Source organism: Rhinoderma darwinii, chromosome 5 (assembly GCF_050947455.1).
Source record: "Rhinoderma darwinii isolate aRhiDar2 chromosome 5, aRhiDar2.hap1, whole genome shotgun sequence".
NCBI classification, from domain to species: domain Eukaryota; kingdom Metazoa; phylum Chordata; class Amphibia; order Anura; family Rhinodermatidae; genus Rhinoderma; species Rhinoderma darwinii.
In genome coordinates this window covers 328,389,981-328,411,396 of record NC_134691.1, presented here as the reverse complement: position 1 = coordinate 328,411,396, position 21,416 = coordinate 328,389,981, and the positions used below count along the sequence as shown (strand labels likewise).

Genomic DNA, 21,416 nt, shown 5'->3' with positions numbered 1-21,416 from the left:
ATTTGGGTTCTGATTGGCCATTAGGCAGCACATGACAAGTAGTGGGGGACTCCTGTACCTTGGATTCGTGCAGGCATAATTTCATTGGCCGGTAGGGAATGATTTGAGGCTCTGATCTCTTCTACATAGCAAATAATGGGGCATTCCAGCTAAAGACATATATGGCATCTCCATACGATATGTGATAAATATCTGAAAGTTGGGGGTCCCTCCTTGTGTACCCCTTTCAGGAGAATTGTGGTCCCTTAGCCCCTGTTTTGCAGTAGAAGTCGGAGGCTAAAAGGAATAGAAGTCGCTGTATACTTGTCTTAGCGGCGGCTGCCAGCCAACTTTTACTACAAAACGGGGGTCCGTCTGCCGAACAAGAAGTTAAAATTCTTCCTTTATTAAACAAACGCAGTACTACAGCCTTAGACTGAAATACTCTGTTCTGCTGTTAGCTTTCAAGTGATATGATTGGTATACATTGATGACCGCTGTGATCTACATGTATTTTGGAGTTAGTTGGAATTGTTTGTTTTTACAGCATATAACAGACCAACAAGGACGATCCCCCGTGGACATATGTGAGGAAAACAAGCAGAGTAAATGGGAGGAGACCGCTGAGCTGCTAAAGAATTGCCTCAATAAACCTGTAGGTTTTGGGATACCAGAACCAGATAACTAAAACAAGGGGGTGGTGTAAGCAATATCACAGAGGGTTTACAAACTTTATAATGTATCTTCCTGGTCAATTTGCCTTCTGAACCTCTCTGCGTGGACACTAGGGGGAGCTGCATATGGATTACACGTGGAATTTGTTAATCTGTATTCAATGAGCTCCCCCTAGTGGTGGCTGCAGGCAGCCAACATTTGATAATTTACCTCTATCACTGGGTGCTGTAATAAAACACCCCACAGTCCTACACATGCAGCATATTATGTAATGAGGAGCTCAGTAGATGCTGACTTGCATGATGTGCTGAAGCTAGAACTGTAAATCGGTGCTCATTATTGATGACATGTGATATTTCATGACGTCAGTGTAGATAAGCCTGGTCAACCCCTGTTTTAATATACTGTAACGGCTTTCTGTGTATTTTTTGCTTACATCAGTATGAAAAGGTTCGCATATATCGAATGGACAGCTCGTACCGCTCCGTGGAGTTGAAGCATGGCAATAACACAACGGTACAGCAGATTATGGAGGGGATGCGCCTGTCCCAGGAGACCCAGCAGTTCTTCGCTATTTGGATCTGCTCAGAGAATATCAGTAAGGACACTTTTATGTGTAGACCTGTTCACAGCACCAAATGCACGTTACATTGTGTGGCTTGATGCCTCTACACTGTATTGCTATGTGATTTAAAGAGGACCGGTCTTCTCTCTTGACATGTCTGTTAGTAAATAATTGTATTCCCCGTAAAATAACAATTCTGGAGCATCGTTTCTTAGAGCTCTATGATGTCATTCCTCTGTTATTCCTCCTAGAAATTTATGAATACATTTACAACAGGGTGTCACCAGTTTGGGGGGGGGGTTCCTATACAGACTGACACTGTCCAATTAAAGCCTTATTCACACTGACGTGTCCGTTTTTCACGCGCCAAAAAAACAGCCCTAAGAGTGAGACAGGGACACACCCCCTTTTACAAGGGGAATGATCACACCCAGTTGTCAATTTATTCATCCATTCTAGGAGGAATAACTGAGGAATTTACAAAATATAGCGATCAAAGCAAATATGCTCCAGAATTGTTATTTCATGGGGAATACAAGTATTTACTAAAACAAACAGATCCTCTTTAACACCTGCTGTATAGTAAACTGTGTCTGACCACACACATATAGGTTATGAACTATTACTGATCCTGAGTTACAGCCTGTCTTATAGTCCAGAGCTGCATTCAAAGTTCTGCAGGCAGCAATTTTCCTGCAGCTCCTGCTGGTTCACTCTCTGCACGAAACTTACTCTGGGGACTTGCATTCTGAAAAAGTTTAGTCTTTACACCAGGCAATGTACGGTAATCTGAAAGATGAACTATTAGGCTAAAGCTACACGTAGAGCAAATACTGCAGATTTTCTGCAATGGATTTCATTGTGGAAAATCCGCAGTGTAATACAGTAGCAGCAGAGTGGATCAGATTTGAACAAATCTCATACACACACTGCGTAAATATCCTGCAGAAAAACGCTCATAAATGGACCTGCGGTGCAGTTTTTTAATGTTCTGCATGTCAATTTAGGCTGCGGAATCGCTGGTTTTCTGTTCCAGGTTTTCCCCATTGAATTTAATAGGAGGTAAAACCCACGACAAATAGCAGATGTTGCAATTTTTGGCGCGGAAAAGTTGCGACTCTGCTACAAAAATGTCAATTCAGAAGAAAAAGTTTATACTTAGCCAGAACTCTCTGCTCCGGGTCCAGCCCGGCCTGCAGGGGTGACTTTTCTTCCCATGTTAGTGCTGCAGCGGTCACATGGGATGAAACGTCATCCCAGGAGGCCGGCCTGCAGTACGTCAGAGGGACGCGTCACCATGGCTAAGTATAGACTTTTTTTTTTATTTTATTTACGTGCTGTTTTCTGCAGCGGACATTCTGGCCAAAAAACTGCACCACAATTTAGTGCGGTTTTTCGGCTGGAATTCTCTGGGGGCTCCAGGGCGGATACGCTGTGCACTTTTTTTACGCAGCATATCCTGCCTGTGTGAACATACCCTTATGCTTTGAGAGGAGTTTAGCTGAGCTGTTGGGGTGTGTTTGATAACAAACTTGTCCACTGTTACCAATGAGAAACAGCAGAATTGTAAATGCGTCTCTGGAGTATAATACAGCCTGTAGCACATAAAGATTGCAATGTACTAGTCCTTCTCAATGAATTAGAATATCATCAAAAAGTTAATTTTATTTCCGTAATTCAACTCAAAAAGTGAAACTCATATTCTATAGATTCATTACACACAGAGGGATCTATTTCCAGCATTGTTTTCTTTTAATGTGGATGATTATGGGAACCGTTAATGAAAACCCAAAATTTAGTGTCTCAGAGAATTAGAATATTATAGAAGCCCAATTTCCAAAATGATTTTTAATACCGAAATGTTGTCCTACTGAAAAGTATGTACAATATCTGACCTCAATACTTGATCAGGGCTCCGACTCTGCATGAATTACTGCATCAATGCGGCGTGGCATGGAGGCGATCATGCTTCCCTCTGCTGACAGCTTTATGGAGATGCTGATTTCATTTTTCAGCAGGACTTGGCACCTGCCCACACTGCCAAAAGTGCCAATACCTGGTGTAATAACCACAGTATTGATTGGCCAGAAAACCTGCCTGACCTAAACTCCATAGAGAATCTATAGGGTATTGTCAAGAGGAAGAGGAGACACCAGACCCAACAATACAGATGAGCTGAAGGCCAATATCAAAACAACCTGGACTTCCATAACACCTCAGCAGTGCCACAGGCTGATCACCTCCATGCCACGCCGCATTGATAACCCCTCAGCAGTGCCACAGCCTGATCGCCCCCATGCCACGCCGCATTGATAACACCTCAGCAGTGCCACAGGCTGATCACCTCCATGCCACACCGCATTGATTACACCTCAGCAGTGCCACAGGCTGATCGCCTCCATGCCATGCCGCATTGATAACCTCAGCAGTGCCACAGCCTGATCACCTCCATGCCACACCGCATTGATTACACCTCAGCAGTGCCACAGGCTGATCACCCCCATGCCACGCCGCATTGATGCAGTAATTCATGCAAAAGAAGCCCCGACCAAGTATTTGGGGCAGATACTGTACAGACTTCTCAGTAGGACAACATTTCAGTATTAAAAATCATTTTTGAAATTGGGCTTATATAATATTCTAATTTTCTGAGACTAAAATTTTGGGTTTTCATGAAATGTTCCCATAATTAACTTTTTGATGATATTCTAATTCATTGAGGACTAGTATATGCTATATTACTCAACTTTTCATGTAGATGAGTTTTATAAACTGAAATATGGTATTTAAAGATTAACATAGAAGTTTGTTGAACGTTTAGTTACCCTTTAAAGCCTGACATGTCAGAGTGACATAATGGAAGACCCCCACCAATCGCTAAAATGAAGTGCTCGTGTGAGAGCTGAGCCGCTTCGTGTCTGTTCGGCTTTTTCCGGAAATCAATGTAGCGGAGTACGGACTCAATAGAAAGTCTATGAGCTCATACTCCGATACATCGTCTTTCCGGAAAAAGCCGAACAGAAACTAAGCGGCTCAGCTGTCAAGCGAGCACTTCTGCTGCTTCGTTCTAGTAATTGGGTCTCTAGTGCTTGGACCCCCACCAATCAAAACTTTTGACATGTCAGAAGTTTGCTGAACGTTTTAGTTATCCTTTAAAGAGGCTGTCACCACATTATAAGTGCCCTATCTTGTGCATAATGTGATTGGCGCTGTAATGTAGATAATAGCAGTGGTTTTTATTTAGAAAAACGATCGAGTTATGACCTATTTTACATTTTTCTAATTAGTTTCTTAATAGACAACTAGGTGTGTTTTACTTTTTGACCAAGTGGGCGTTGTGGAGAGGAGTGTATGACGCTGACCAAACAGCGACCAATCAGCGTCATACACTTCTCTCCATTCATTTAGACAGCACATAGTGATCTTGCTTGATCACTCTGTGCAGCCACATACACATTAACGTTACTGAAGTGTCCTGACAGTGAATATACATCACTACCAGCCAGGACGTGATGTCTATTCACAATCCTGACACTTCGCTAACGTTTGTGTGTGATTTACAGCACAGGAAGCGTAATCTCGCTTTATATGACCGTTTACAGCGTAATCTCGCGAGACTACGCTTCCTGTGCTGTAAATGACACACAAACGTTAGCGAAGTGTCAGGATTCTGAATAGACATCACGTCCTGGCCGGTAATGATCTCTATTCACTGTCAGGACACTTCAGTAATGTTAATGTGTGTGTATGTGGCTGCACATCGTGATCTAGTAAGATTACTATGTGCTGTGTAAATGAATGGAGAGAAGTGTATGATGCTGATTGGTCACTGATTGGTCAGCGTCATACACTAAACTCCACAACGCCCACTTGGTCAAAAGTAAAAACATGCCCAGTTGTCTATTAAGAAACTCATTAGCATAAAGCTAATATAGGTCATAACTCTAAATTTTTTCTAAATAAAAAAAACAGCTGTAATCTACATTACAGCGCCGATCACATCATGTAGAAGATAGGCCACTTATAATGTGGTGACAGAGACGCTTTAATAATTAATTTGTTACTCCAGGGATGTCACATACGGAAAATGTGCATAAAAAGGTATATATTATTGGCCAGTAATAGACGTTCAAGACAACCCAACCAAAGCAAGTGTCATCACTACCATACGTGCAAGTAAGAAAAGGTGATTCGTACCCCGATGTCCTTTCCAATGGCTAAGATAATGAAGCCATCTTAAAATAAATACATTCATCTGGGACTTCTTCTCCAACTTTGATGTTACATATACAATCTAGTATAATCCTATTTGGGGCACTTAATTGGATTGTATAAATTTAGAAAAACATGGCTACTTCCTTCCAGAAACCGCGCCACTCGTGTCCCTAATCTGTTTGGTATTGCAGCTGAGCCTCGTTCACTTGAATTGAGCTGCAATACCAAACACCGTCTATGGAAAAGAGTGGCGCTGTTTCTGGAAGAAAGCAAATACGTTTTTCTAACATGGACAACCCCTTTATGATCAGTGCGAAATTCAGGCCTGTAAATTTGACACAACTTAAGACTCCTATTAGCCACATGTTTTCTTGGCCCTTTTTACAATTGTCGAAGTAGGAACAACAGTCTTGAGTTGTTCCTTTTTCAGGTAAAATGATGTAAAACGCTATAGTATTTTATTCCGGTCACCCAACCGCTGGTTATTGTGGAGTCTCCCTCTTCTCTTTATTGTCTTGTTTTAGGTCTGCAGCTGAAGCCATTTCACAAGCCCTTGCAGCACATCAGAGACTGGCCCGAGATAGTGAATGAACTTACCAACCTGGACCCCCAGAGAGAGACCCCGCAGCTCTTCCTCCGCAGAGATGTGAAGTTACCACTGGACGTAGAGAAACAGGTGACACAATGAAGGTCTCCTCCTTATCTCATATCAACCAACTTTCCTGTAACTAGCGGTAGTAGGTGCACATCTAAACACCCACTCATAGAAAAAGCCTGAGAGTCCTGCTTGCCCGCCCACTCATAGAAAAAGCCTGTGAGTCCTGCTTGCCCGCCCACTCATAGAAAAAGCCTGGGAGTCCTGCTTCCCCACCCACTCATAGAAAAAGTCTGAGAGTCCTGCTTCTCCGCCTAATCATAGGAAAAGCCTGTGAGTCCTGCTCATCACACTCACTCATAGAAAAAGCCTGAGAGTCCTGCTTCTCGCACTCACTCATAGAAAAAGCCTGGGAGTCCTGCTTCCCCACCCACTCATAGAAAAAGTCTGAGAGTCCTGCTTCTCCGCCTAATCATAGGAAAAGCCTGTGAGTCCTGCTCATCACACTCACTCATAGAAAAAGCCTGTGAGTCCTGCTTCTCGCACTCACTCATAGAAAAAGCCTGTCGGTCCTGCCTCAGCCCATACACCGTGATTGACCGCTCTCTTCTTAGGTCATGTTCACACAGCGCTAAAAAAAAATTATGTGTAAACGTGTTAAATACGCTAGTGTTTCTTGTGAAGCGCTCTTTAAAATACAGGCATTTTTTACGTGATTTTTGACGCATTTTGTGTCTGCGCTATTTGCGTGTTTTTTTGGCGCGCAATTTGGACTCCCAATGACTAGGAGAACACTTGGAGTGTTTTACGCGTCAAAGAATTGGCCTGACGCTTCTTTTTTACACAACGCAATTTTTTTTTAATACGCTTGCGTAAAAAAAAACATGTATGTACTAACTGTGTGCTTTCTCGTTGATTTGATTGGGAGGCTTAAAGCGTTTTTTTACCGCGTATTTCAACACGTATAATGCGCCAAAATACACATCACATATATGCTGTGTGAGCAGGGCCTTATATACACCGCTTCACACAGGAGGAGCTGTCAATCACTGTGTGTGGGTGGGGGCAGCGAGACTCACAGGCTTTCTCGGAGTCCTGGCAGCATATTTTACAGCGGCAGAGCTTATGTATCTATACATTTATATATTGTCTTTACAGATAGAAGATCCTCTGTCTATACTGATCCTTTTCGACGAAGCTCGATACAATCTCCTGAAAGGTTTCTATCCAGCTGCGGATGTGAAGCTGATCACACTGGCCAGCCTCCTCCTACAGATCGTATATGGGACCTACGAGAGCAAGAAGCACAAACAAGGATTCATGAAGTGAGTAGCGGCCGTGTCCCTGGATGCTCAGACTGCATGTGGGCTGTCATGTGGTGGTTCCTTCTGCTTCTGTACTAATAAAAGCAAACCCATAAGGCATTGAAACACTATCATGCCAGTCCCTTAATAAACGTACTTGTATCAGCTCAGCGGAGCGTTCATGTTTATTTCAGTAGAGAGAGGGAAAAGCTGCTGCCAGACACATCTGGCGCCACTTATCTCCCAGAGAAACAAGGAATGAACAGGTTAAAATCCAACCTAGAAAGAGACATTTTGGCATGAAGTCTCAAGTCACATCCAAAGCTGCGTTTACAGTTCTGCTGGGTTCCTGCTCACTTATAAGTCGCATATTCCAGCATTCCCCTGCTGTGTCAGTGTCTGTATAGAGCGCCGCCTGTTGTGGTGCATGGGGGGACTTGTAGTGTTTGCACCAGGAACGGTGCAGTGCATTATGGGATATAGGCTGCACTGTTATGGGCTGTGTTATTGACCATATAATTCCCTTCCCTCTCTCCATGTTGCGTCACTGGTGTTGTATCATATCCAGTTTTTTATGAAAAGCCAAAAGTGTTTCCTAAAAGAACTAAATCTATAAAGGAACTTTTTTTTTTTGTCATTTTTCGTTTGTGTCGACTTCTGTGTTTGCCACAAAAACTGCATCGAAACTGCGTGTGATCCTGGCCAGGACCTGGCAATTTCGTTTTATTTATTTTTTTCAATCACATTCCAAGAGCCAGTATTTTTATGAACTTTTATTTACTTAGATTTTTCCGTCAATATATCTGTATCAGGTGTTTTTGTTTTTTGCAGGACGATTTTTATTTTTCATTATTTTGGTATATATAATTTGTTAATTAACTTTTCTTTTGGGGGGGGGGGTGGGGATTAAAGAAAACATTGTTCAAAGTCCTCCATTGATTTTTGTTGGTTTTTTTTCCCGCTGTTTACTGTGCTGTTAACCCCTTAATGGCCGGGCCTGAAAAAGTCTTAATGACCAGCTGTATTTTTCAGTTTTTACCTCTCTCCCTTTCAGCAGCCGTAACTTTTTTATTTTTTCATTGACGTGGCTGTATGAGGCCTTGTTTTATGCGGGAGAATCTTTTTTTTTTTTTTTTTTCTCACAGTTTGGAGGTAGAAAAAAACAATTTTAAGGGCGTGAATATAGGAAAAGGCGATTCTCTGCATCGTTTTCTTGTTTATTTTTTATCCCTTTCACGTTTCACACTAAATAACCTGTTAGATTAATTCCTCAGGTTATTACGGTCGTGTAGATACCTAATATGTGTAGGTTTTTTGTTTGTTTTTATTTAGTGTAGGGGCTATAAAATATATTTTATGCCAAATAATAACTTTTTTTTTTTCCCTTTTTTTTTTTTTTTTTTTAATTTATTTGTTACTTTTTTAAAACATCCCATTAGGGGATAACTTTATTTATAACATTATTTCATACTTATACTGTATTAGTATACTCCTGTATGCTAATACATGATACTGTGTCACTATGACACAGGCTGCTGTTAGGGCAGAACATAGTGTCCCCGAACAGCAGGCAAACTGAACAGACAGCCCTGGGGTCCTTTCTAGGTCCCGAGGGCTGACTGCGAGGGATTCCCTGCTCTTTGATCATGTCGCCGTGTTTCCGATGACTAGATCAAAGAGGGGAGTTCCCTTTTATCTTGCTGCGGTTACAGACCGCGGCGATCAAAGGGTTAAACAGCTGGGGTCTGAATGTTTTCCGACCCCAGCTGTGTTAAGGACGCTGCTTTGAGATCAGGAGCTGTTAGTTACAGCTCCTGCTTAGAGGATGAGCTCACAGGAGCGCTCATCAGCCTCTTCTACAGCGACGCCAAAAGTCGTCGCTGTAGACCAAGCACATGCACCATCTGCCATCAAGGCGGTGGGCGGTCATTAAGGTGTTAAAGAGGCTCTGTCACCAGATTTTGCAACCCCTATCTGCTATTGCAGCAGATCGGCGCTGCAATGTAGATTACAGTAACGTTTTTATTTTAAAAAAACGAGCATTTTTGCCCAAGTTATGGCCATTTTTGTATTTATGCAAATGAGGCTTGCAAAAGTACAACTGGGCGTGTTTAAAAGTAAAAGTCCAAGTGGGCGTGTATTATGTACGTACATCGGGGCGTGTTTACTACTTTTACTAGCTGGGCGTTCTGATGAGAAGTATCATCCACTTCTCTTCACAACGCCCAGCTTCTGGCAGTGCAGATCTGTGACGTCACTCACAGGTCCTGCATCGTGTCGGACGAGCGAGGACACCGGCACCAGAGGCTACAGTTGATTCTGCAGCAGCATCAGCGTTTGCAGGTAAGTAGCTACATCGACTTACCTGCTAACGCCGATGCTGCTGCAGAATCATCTGTAGCCTCTGGTGCCGATGTGTCCTCGCTCGTCTGACACGATGCAGGACCTGTGAGTGACGTCACAGCGTGATCTGGCAGAAGCTGGGCGTTCTGAAGAGAAGTGGATGATACTTTTCATCAGAGCGCCCAGCTAGTAAAAGTAGTAAACACGCCCCGATGTACGCACATAATACACGCCCACTTGGACTTTTGCAAGCCTCATTTGCATAAATACAAAAATGGTCATAACTTGGCCAAAAATGCTCGTTTTTTTAAAATAAATACGTTACTGTAATCTACATTGCAGCGCCTATCTGCTGCAATAGCAGATAGGGGTTGCAAAATCTGGTGACAGAGCCCCTTTAAATAACAAGTTAACTATTCTACGGGACGGTACAAATATGGCGATACCAAATAGCAATGGGCTTAAAGAGGGATCCCCCTCCCTCTGTCAAACCGCTTAGATGCCGCGGTCGTAATTGGCTGTGGCATCTAAATGGCCGGGATCAGAAGTTTCTCTAAACCCACCTGTAACTGGCAGTCAATCATCGCCAGACTCCTGCAGTAATCGCACGGACACAGGACCATATATATACATAACGGTGAATGCACGGGCACAGGACCATACATGTACATCACGGTGAACGCACGGGCACAGGACCATGCATGTACGTCATAGTGAACGCATGGGCACAGGACCATACATATACGTCATAGTGAACGCACGGGCACAGGACCATACGTGTAAGTCATAGTGAACGCACGGGCACAGGACCATACGTGTAAGTCATAGTGAACGCACGGGCACAGGACCATACATGTACGTCATAGTGAACGCACGGGCACAGGACCATACATGTACGTCATAGTGAACGCACGGGCACAGGACCATACGTGTACATCATAGTGAACGCACGGGCACAGGACCATACATCTACATCACGGTGAACACACGGGCACAGGACCATACATCTACATCACGGTGAACGCACGGGCACAGGACCATACATCTACATCACGGTGAACGCACGGGCACAGGACCATACATCTACATCACGGTGAACGCACGGGCACAGGACCATACATCTACATCACGGTGAACGCACGGGCACAGGACCATACATCTACATCACGGTGAACGCACGGGCACAGGACCATACATCTATATCACGGTGAACGCACGGGCACAGGACTCTACATCACGGTGAACGCACGGGCACAGGACCATACATCTACATCACGGTGAACGCACGGGCACAGGACCATACATCTACATCACGGTGAACGCACGGGCACAGGACCATACATCTACATCACGGTGAACGCACGGGCACAGGACCATACATCTATATCACGGTGAACGCACGGGCACAGGACCATACATCTACATCACGGTGAACGCACGGGCACAGGACCATACATCTACATCACGGTGAACGCACGGGCACAGGACCATACATCTATATCACGGTGAACGCACGGGCACAGGACCATACATCTACATCACGGTGAACGCACGGGCACAGGACCATACATCTACATCACGGTGAACGCACGGGCACAGGACCATACATCTATATCACGGTGAACGCACGGGCACAGGACCATACATCTACGTCACGGTGAACGCACGGGCACAGGAACATACATGTAAGTCACGGTGAACGCACATGTATGTCCTGGTGCCTTAACAAAAGGCATTCATTCATCTACATTGTTTCTTTCACAAGCACGAGCTAAAAATGAAAGTTATCTTGTTCTCTTTTTTTCCTCCCCCTCACTCCCTCTTCACCCCCCCCCCCCCCTATTTGTATTGTGTGACCGGATTGGTCTACTACTTGATATTGTCTTATGTCGTACTAGACATTTACATGATCTTCGAGTGTATTTACTGTATTCTACTGTCCCCCTCCCTTCTGTTTTCCCAACAAACATAAATTTGTTTGAAAATTCTTCAATAAAAAAAGTGTTAAAAAAACAAAACGCATTCAATGGCGTGCATGTCCGTCATGGTACGCCAATGGACGGCACCGTGCACAGTATCCCTCCACAAGGCACACATACATACGCCATACTCTCCTCTCCAGCATCTGATGCATAGAGAGCACAGAAATGTAGATCCATTATATTTTTTATTTTTTTTTCACAGTGAAGAAAACTTAAAGTCTATTGTACCAATCACCAAGATAAAGAGTAAAGCTCCTCACTGGACAAACCGAATCCTCCATGAGTACAAGGTGAGGCTGATTCCTGCCATTCAGTCATAGGGAAACATTCAACCATCATTGTGAATATTGTGATTCACGCTGTAGTCCTGATAATAGAGTCCAGCATATAAACCGGTGACCTCTCCTCGAGTCAGGACTAAGACAGCCCCTTGCCACGTGCCCTATTGGGACATATGGACATCATAGAGGAGGGTCGCCCACTCGGAACCCCTCCATATGAACCAGCGCTGAGGACAGCAAGCAAAGAGCGTATTTTGCTCGGTCCATCCTGGTTAATTATTGATGGGCAGAATAGCCACATGTAATACTACATTTCCCCTGTGGTGGCCGCTGCTGTAAAATCATCTGGTTAGTTGCAGCTCCCCCAGCGATCGATCGTCCCGCTCCAGTGTTCACATGCACACATTTTATTGTCTATACTGTGTGTGTTGCAGAATTTGAGTACAAGTGAAGGGGTGAGCAAGGAAATGCACCATCTACAGCGCATGTTTCTGCAGAATTGCTGGGATATACCCACCTACGGAGCAGCGTTTTTCACAGGACAAATATTTACAAAAGCCACGTCCAGCAGTCACAAAGTCATTCGGGTGTATGTGGGTGTCAATACTAAAGGGCTGCACCTTCTCAACCTGGAAACCAAGGTAAATTGTGATGGAAAACAAAGATGTTGGGACCAATAAATACATTTTAATGCACTCCATCATCAAGGCAGAATCCTGCGACAGACGTAAACATTTCTTTAATCCAGCCTGTGATGGGCATATTAGTTTTTCTGAATTTTCAGATGCCGGATTAAAGGAATTTCACTTCTACATAATGTTTGATGAGCAGTCCCTGTGTCCTTATCTCCTCTTTATTTTAAAATGTTATTTTCAGGCTCTTTTAATTAGTTTGAAGTTTAGCTGCTTTAAGTGGCAGCTGGGAGACGGAGATAGCTGTTTCCAGATCCACAGCATGGAGAACAGAATGAGCTTCATCGTTCACACCAAACAGGTGAGTAACTGAGTAAAGGGCCTTTTACACCGGCCGACACAGCGAACGCCGATCAACGACACATCGCTGATCGGCGCTCGTTTGCTCCTGTCACTCCTCGTTACTCCGATCGCTCGTCCCCATACATTTCTATCATGTCGGCAGCGCGTCTCCCTGTTTACACTGCGTAATATGAACGCTCATCTGCACGATAATCGCACAGTGTAAAACCCCCTTACTAGTATATAATCTGATATTAAAGAACAATATTTATTCCTTAATCCGTGGGTCCTGCTGTTGCTATTTATTTCACTATGGCCCCATCATCTCTCTATACCCCATATTGTCACACCTAAAGCCTCATTTATAAGCTATGTCCACATTTGCAACCATTATTTATTCCCCCAAAGCTTCTAAAATAAAAAATTAAGCAACCTTGCAAATAGTTTTTATTAAAAAAAATATCTTCTGTTTTGTGTCTTCAGCTCCTAGGCAGACCTGGCCTATATGTCTCCATGGTAACAGACTACAAAGAAACCCTGTGTAGTCCTGCAGTCATACTACCTTCTATCTATCCCCTACTTATTCCTAACTTACATTTGGTAGGTTAGCAAGAAGTACAGGAGAGATAGAAGAGAGTATGACTATAGGATCAGACTACACAGTTTGTTTGTTTGTTGTCTGTTACCATGGAGATGCATATGTCTATAGTAGCTGTATGTAGAAAACTTTAGAAGACTTTTAATCAAGATTATATACAAAGTTGATTCATTATTTTATATGCATTGGTTGCAGAAATATGCATACCCTTTAAATTTGACATTGATATAAATGATCTGTATATTGCGTGCTGGATACTCAGGTGAATGTATTTGCTGGTAATTTTCCTATTTCTCATCTTCTGAAACAGGCTGGCCTAGTAGTGAAGCTTTTGATGAAACTGAGCGGCCAGATAGTGCCTGGAGATAAGAATATGACAGAGCGCTACAGTTATGGATAGAGTCGGTATAGGACGTCTCATGTGCACCTACATCTTTCTCTGTGAACTCATTGGAAAATGCCATGGCTGCAGACCGGATGACAGATGTTGCTCATTCATCTGCTTCTTTTTATATCTATTTTTGTAAATGCCTCTTATTTTTCATTTCTGAATAGAAACGCTGTAAAGAATCATATTTATTAAAAAAAACAAAAAACAATATCTTGAGTGGGAACGTTTTTTGTTTTTTTTCTTGCATTGTCCTAATAGCTTTCACCAATTGGTGGCGCTGTTGTGTCGTAATTTGCAGACTGCTTTTTGGTCTGCAACAAAGCTTATTTTAGGGTGTAGTCACACGGCCGGGGATTAGCAAAATGTGTGCCGGACGATAGATATCGTCTTTGATAGACCGCTCAGCTGAACATGCATGCTAATTTTTATAATAAAGGGGGAGGGGAAAACGGCTCCGTCATTTCAGACGTAATTGCTCATCCTCGCATTGTGCGAGGCGTCTTTGATGGCCGTAATTTTGAGCTGTTCTTCATTGAATTCAATGAAAAACGGCTCAAATTACGTCCAAAGAAGTGTCCTGCAGCTTACAGCTGTCAAATGACAACGCGTAAATTACAGGTTGTCGGCACAGTACGTCGGCAAACCCATTCAAATGAATGGGCAGATGTTTGGAGACGTATTTTCAGGCGTAAATCGAGGCATAATACGCCTCTTTTACGCCTGAAAATAGGTCGTGTGAACCCAGCCTAAGCTCTCCTGACATGTCTGTTTTAGTAGATACATGTATTCCAAATGAAGTAGCAATGCTGGAGCATCTTTTCTAAGACTTCTGTGTTGTGCCGTTCCTCTGTTATTCCTCCAGCAAATGTATGACCAAATAGACCGGGTGTTACTATTCCACTTGTCAATTGGTCTAATCAGTGCTGTTCGTGCCAGTGGCTTTGTCATAAATATTTTTGCATTTACAGGGAGAAATAATATTTCATAAGTCGTGTTTGAGTTCCGTTGGTGATATCCGTCAGTCCAAGTAAACTGATCAGTTGTGGGATCCAGTAAACATAATTTCCTGGCTCACTGGTTAGCACTGGGGTCCTGGATTGTAATCCGACCAGGGACAACACCTTTATGGAGTGTGTCTCCCCGTGTTCTCGTGAGTTTCCTCCAGGTTCTCTGTTTTCCTCCCTCATTCTATACTTACATTGGCTTCGTGTGTCATTGGACCTCATGTATGTTCGAGATTGGGAAATTCGATTTTTGAGCCCTAAAGGTCACCGGGACTGATGTGAATGGTGCCAATCTCTGTGCACTAGATAATGGGAAAACATTTTAAATATATATAGCAATTCCCATTTTTTGGTGAATTGCTTCAATATATGGAACGAAAAGTTCTAGAGCAGGGACTCTCAAGACGATGAGAAGCTTTGACGTGGGTTGCGAGCTTGCGTATTTTGGCAAAAATATCAACGAATACCTAATGTTTATCATGGATATACTTTTTTCAGGAGGCAGCCAGGTCTCGTAATGCTGAGGGACAATAGTTTGCCATTGTCTGGTGTAGCGTGCAGGTCAACCCGCCTGATCTAATAGTATGGGCAGGGCCGGCGTCCGCACCCGGCAAACCCGGGCAAGTGCCGGTGCCCACTCGGCCGCCGGGTTCTGACGCTGCCGTCGCTAAGGCATCACTGTCCATATATGGACATACGGATATATCTGCTCCGGGACTCAGTCTCTGGGAAAGCCCCTGACATGGCTGTCCATATATGGACAGTGAATATGGACAACGATGCCAGGACCAAAGCCGTGTCCCAGACCTGACCCCGCTGGTCCCGCCTCCAACTGAGCCTGCGTCCGCAGGATGCAGATTCAGTTGGGTTGAATCCTGGAATATTGCTCCAGCATTCACTGTGCCGTGAGCAGCTCGGCACAGGCAGGTGCAATGTAGTGACGTCACTACGTCACGCCTCTCTGCGATGAGTCACTCACAGCACAGTGCAGAGGAGGAGAAGGATCCTCCACACATCGTGGAAACGGGGGTAGGTAAATAATTGTTTTATTTTTCTATTAGGTACATATGGGGGCATTCAGGGGCGTAACTAGGAAAGACTGGGCCCCATAGCAAACTTTTGACTGGGGCCCCCCCTCCCCTGGGTGTCACACAACCCCCCCCCTTGTAGATAGAGCCTTTTTTACAGCCCCCCCCCCTGTAGATAACGCCATAGAGCCCCCCTCTGTAGATAGCGCCATACATCCCCCTGTAGAGTACGCCATACAGCCCCCCTGTAGAGAACGCCATACAGCCCCCCCTGTAGATAACGCCATACAGCCCCCCTCTGTAGATAGCGCCATACATCCCCCTGTAGAGTACGCCATACATCCCCCTGTAGAGTACGCCATACATCCCCCTGTAGAGTACGCCATACAGCCCCCCCTGTAGAGAACGCCATACAGCCCCCCCCTGTAGAGAACGCCATACAGCCCCCCTGTAGAGAACGCCATACAGCCCCCCCTGTAGAGAACGCCATACAGCCCCCCCCCTGTAGAGAACGCCATACAGCTCCCCCCTGTAGGGAACGCCATACAGCGTCCCCCCCTCCCAACAAAAATGCGACCTACAGTGTGTCCTACAAAATACATGTATCCCCTCTCCACAGGATCTCCACAGGATAGGGGATACATGTGTGATCGCTGGCAGCGATAGGGAGAACGGGGGACTGAAAGTCCCCTGAACTTCTCCATGACTAACCTCTGACTTCCGGCGTCTGCGCAGCTCAATAAAAATGAAAGGAGCGCTGGTCACGCATGCTCACAAGCGGGACCGGCGCTCCATTCATTTCTACGGAGCTGCCGACACAGACCCCGGAAGTCCGAGGTTTGTCATGGAGAACTTCAGGGGACTTTCAGTCCCCCGTTCTCCCTATCCCTGCCAGCGATCACACATGTATCCCCTGTCCTGTGGAGATCCTGTGGAGAGGGGATACATGTCCTGTGGAGAGGGGGGGGGATACATGTCTTTTGCTCTATTTTGCGCCTTCAGGACCAGACACCGTTTAGCCATTTTTGGCACGTGTTAGTTAAATGGCTATAACTTTTTTTATTTGTTGGACTAACGACGTGATTTTTGCGACGTTTTTTCCGTAGACAATGCAGGTTTCATTTTTTATCGTTTTTATACTCACCTTTTTTGCTATATTAGAATTTTTATTCATAAAGTTTGAAAATAATAGTAAAAAAATAAGCTTTTTTTTACGTTTGAACGATTTGTTTTTGGTAATAACCTAGTTTTACCCTAAAATAGACCTTTTATTTGTGATCGCCATTGTCTACCGTAAATTTGTATATATTACATGTCTATATTAGGGTAATTGGGTCAGCGCTAGCGTTACAACAATGATTGGCGGGGGGGGGGCGACGTTTTTTTTCGCGGTGGGTATTTTATGTGTATTTATTTACATTTTTTTTGCACTTTACTTTATTATTTTTTTATTACTATGGTCTGTCCCCCAAAGGTCAAAGAAGACCTTTGGGGAACTTTATATATTTTTTTCTTTCTTTTACACCATGTTTTTCCCCTGTAGCTGGAGCTGCACAGCAGGGAAATCAGCCCTCTCATAGTGACGATTGTCACTAATAGGGCTGTGCTGGGTCTAGTAAGACCCAGCAGCAGTCTGTCAGTAACGGCACCCGGCGATCATGTGACCAGTCACATGATCACCGGGAGGAATAGAGACAGCGCCGCTGCTGCTGTCTCTATTCCTGTACACAGCGCGCATTGAGCGCTGTGTACAAGTGATCGGAGAAGACAGAAGCAGCGAAAGCTGCTTCTATCTTCTCCTCAGGGTCCCCGACAGTCACTGACAGCCGGAGACCCGACATTCAGCTGCCCGATCGCGCGGGCAGCAGGTTAAAACCCGAGCCGTAGAAAGTCTATGGCTCGGGTTTTAAGGACCCTGACCGCTGGCCGTAAAAATACAGTCAGCGGTCGGGAACCAGTTAATGGCAGAGCGGGGAGATACCTCCCTGCCCTGCCGTAGTGTTCAGTGGCGTCCCGCTGTAGCAGCCATAGCGGCTGCTAGCGGAGCCTCCGGCCATGGTGGGGGCCCGTGCCGGCGGGCGACACGGGCCCCCTCATGCCGCGGGCCCCGTAGCAGCCGCTACTGCTGCTACGGCGGTAGTTACGCCACTGGGGGCATTATACTAGGTATGGGGTCCTATTGTAGCTGCTGAGGGGGCATTATACTGTATGGTGCAACTATGGGGGGGCATTATACTGTATGGTGCAGCTATGGGGTGCATTATAAGGTATGAGGCAGCTATGGGGGCATTATACTGTGGGAGCAGCTATGAGGGACATTATACTGTATGCTGCAGCTATGGGGGGCATTATACTGTATGCTGCAGCTATGGGGGGCATTATACTGTATGCTGCAGCTATGGGGGGCATTATACTGTATGGTGCAGCTATGGGGGGGCATTATACTGTATGGTGCAGCTATGGGGTGCATTATAAGATATGAGGCAGCTATGGGGGCATTATACTGTGGGAGCAGCTATGGGGGGCATTATACTGTGGTGGTCAGCTATGGGGGCATTATACTGTATGGTGCAGCTATGGGGGCAATATACGGTATGAGTCAGCTATGGGGGCATTATACTGTGGGAGCAGCTATGGGGGCATTATACTGTGGGAGCAGCTATGGGGGCATTATACTGTGGTGCTCTGCTATGAAGGGCATTATACTGTGTGGGGGGCAGCTATGGGGGCATTATATTGTGGGGGGGGGGAGCTATGGGGAGCATTCTACTATGGAGCCGGCCCTGAGTATGGGTATGTTCACACGCTGAGCCAAAAACGTCTGAAAATACGGAGCTGTTTTCAAGGGAAAACAGCACCTGATTTTCAGACGTTTTTTGAGCAATTCACGTTTTTCTCTGTGTTTTTCGCGCCGTTTTCGCGCCGTTTTTTCGGCCATTTTTGGAGCTGTTTTCAATAGAGTCTATGAGAAAACAGCTCCAAAAACGTCCCAAGAAGTGTCCTGCACTTCTTTTGACGAGGCTGTAATTTTACGCGTCGTCTTTTGACAGCTGTCAAACGACGACGCGTAAATTACAGGTCGTCGGCACAGTACGTCGGCAAACCCATTCAAATGAATGGGCAGATGTTTGCCGACGTATTGGAGCCGTATTTTCAGGCGTAAATCGAGTCATAATACGCCTCGTTTACGCATGAAAATAGGTCGTGTGAACCCAGCCTTAGGTTGGGTTCACACAGAGTTTTTTGCAGGTGGAATTTCTGCCTCAAAATTCAGTTTGGAAGTTTGAGGCAGATTTTCCTCTCCATGCACGCCGATTTTCGCTGCGTTTTTCGCCCGCGGCCATTGACCGCCGTGGACATAAAACACCGCGAAATACGCTTTCTCTGCCTCCCATTGAAGTCAATGGGAGGTCAGAGGTGTAAAGGCCTGAAGATTGGGCATGTCCCTTCTTTAACCCGCGAAGCGGTTTTACCGCTCGGGGCAGAAAAGCGCCCCCGCCACCCATTGAAATCCATGGGAGGCATTTTAGGGCCGTTTTTGACTAGTTTTGCGGCGCGGTTTCCGCCCCAAACTCGTCAAAAAACTCTGTGTAAACATAGCTTTTGAGGCTTCTTTTCAGGCGTTTTTTGAGGCGTTTTTCATAGTGTTCAATGCAAAATCAGCTCCAAAAAAAACGCCTCAAGAAGTGACATGCTACTTCTTTTTACGTAGCGTCTTGTATGAACTAAATTCCGTTTTTCCCATTGATTTCAATGGGCAGATGTTTGTAGACAGTCAGCTTCCATTTTTCAGGCGTTTTTCGAGGCGTAAACGCCCCAAAATACGCCTGAAAAAACTGCGTGTGAACATACCCAAAGGCTGTGATCCGGCAAGATACGCTAGGCCGTGCGACCGACACATTGTTTGCAGCTTTGGTTGTGTGCAGTGATCACACTGAGCAGCCACTCCCCTCAAGATTAGTGGGAGTGGATATCACTAGTATACTGCACCTGAACACTCCCCCATTTGTGGTTTGTCTGCCTCCTGTTAGGAACTGGTGCCTGCCCATTTAGTAAGCATGGCCTGTTTGCAGTGGCGTAATTACCGCGGTAGCAGCCGTAGCGGCCGCTACGGGGCCCAGGGCTTGAGGGGGCCCATGCCGCCAGCCAACACGCCCCCCCATATGCCCGGTGGCGCCGCTAGCAGACGTTATGGCTGCTACAGCGGTAGCGCCGCTACTATGGGGCTCGCGCCGCCGAGCCTTCAAGTATGGGCTGGGCGACACATGCCCTCTCATGCCTGTAGGTGTCGCTAGCACCGGAGAGGACCCCGGTGCTAGCGGCAGCCAAATACATGATTTAGCACTGAATGGCCGGGCATGCTCCGTGCCCGATCATCCAGTGCCTTACAATGACACTGTTTGTCTAGCGGCGCGATGACATCATCGCGCCGCTTCCATGCTTGTAAGGTGCTGATTGACGGGGAAAGTCATTCTGCCCCGCCAATCAGCGGCATTGGACGACGCTCGTTCACCTCCAGCAGCCATGCTCAGAAGAGAGCATGTCTGCATCGTTAGTGAACAGCGCGGGAACGGGAGCATGTGAGTATTTCAAGTTTATTTATTATTTTCTCATAAAAATGTGAGTGCCATTATCTATAGTGGGGGGTCTAATTACAGGGGGGGTCGTCTTTATGTGGGCCATTATATATAGGGGGGGTCTATATGTGGGCCACTATCTACAGGGGGGTCTATATGTGGGCCACTATCTACAGGGGGGTCTATATGTGGGCCACTATCTACAGGGGGATCTATATGTGGGCCACCCGGAGGGGGGGCCCGGTCTTTCCTAGTTACAGAACAATAGAAGGATATGACCCCTGGTAGTTGGCGGGCACAATATACAATTACACAAGAAAGGTTGCCTGCAAGCAACCAAGCCCAATTTCCCAACTACCAAAAATATAGTAAAATAAATAACCTTTATTCAGCTACGTGTAGCCAGACAGACCACAAACAATGGGTACTTAGTAGCGAAACACGCCATTAGCCCCGTGTACCCCTGAGGACGCTACTTAGTAGCGAAACATGTCGGGGGGGGCTGCTAAGATTTTAAACACTCACCGCTGACCGGACTCACTGTCATATATTAGTACTTTAATAATCTAACTGGCTAGGGAAGATACTAGTGCTCCTATGTCAACCACTACGTGTACCGGTTAACACAGGGAACATATGTTCATGTCCGGCCATTAGGTAGTGATAATTTTAACCCATTGTTTGTGGTCTGTCTGGCTACACGTAGCTGAATAAAGGTTATTTATTTTACTATATTTTTGGTAGTTGGGAAATTGGGCTTGGTTGCTTGCAGGCAACCTTTCTTGTGTAACAGTCTTTCCTAGTTACACCCCTGCCTGCTTGTGTGTTTTTTACTATCTGGTAAACGATATGTGGCCTGAGCATAACGCCTATAAAGCTTGTATGACATCTCCATATTAACTCCA

At 45.3% G+C, this 21,416-nt stretch overlaps 1 protein-coding gene across 3 annotated transcripts in view; it reads left to right on the top strand.

Moving 5' to 3' along the window:
* The window catches only part of KRIT1 (KRIT1 ankyrin repeat containing), a 35,300-nt gene extending 21,190 nt beyond the window's left edge, over positions 1-14,110 (top strand). For all 3 annotated transcript variants that reach the window (XM_075827694.1, XM_075827693.1, XM_075827691.1), the window contains 8 exons: positions 527-634; positions 1,096-1,252; positions 5,959-6,110; positions 7,188-7,354; positions 11,861-11,948; positions 12,374-12,580; positions 12,816-12,932; positions 13,822-14,110. In XM_075827694.1, coding sequence (XP_075683809.1) covers positions 527-634; positions 1,096-1,252; positions 5,959-6,110; positions 7,188-7,354; positions 11,861-11,948; positions 12,374-12,580; positions 12,816-12,932; positions 13,822-13,911 — 1,086 coding nt within the window. In that variant the 3' untranslated portion in view covers positions 13,912-14,110. The remainder of the gene's footprint in view (positions 1-526; positions 635-1,095; positions 1,253-5,958; positions 6,111-7,187; positions 7,355-11,860; positions 11,949-12,373; positions 12,581-12,815; positions 12,933-13,821) is intronic.
* The last annotated feature ends 7,306 nt before the right edge of the window (positions 14,111-21,416 follow it).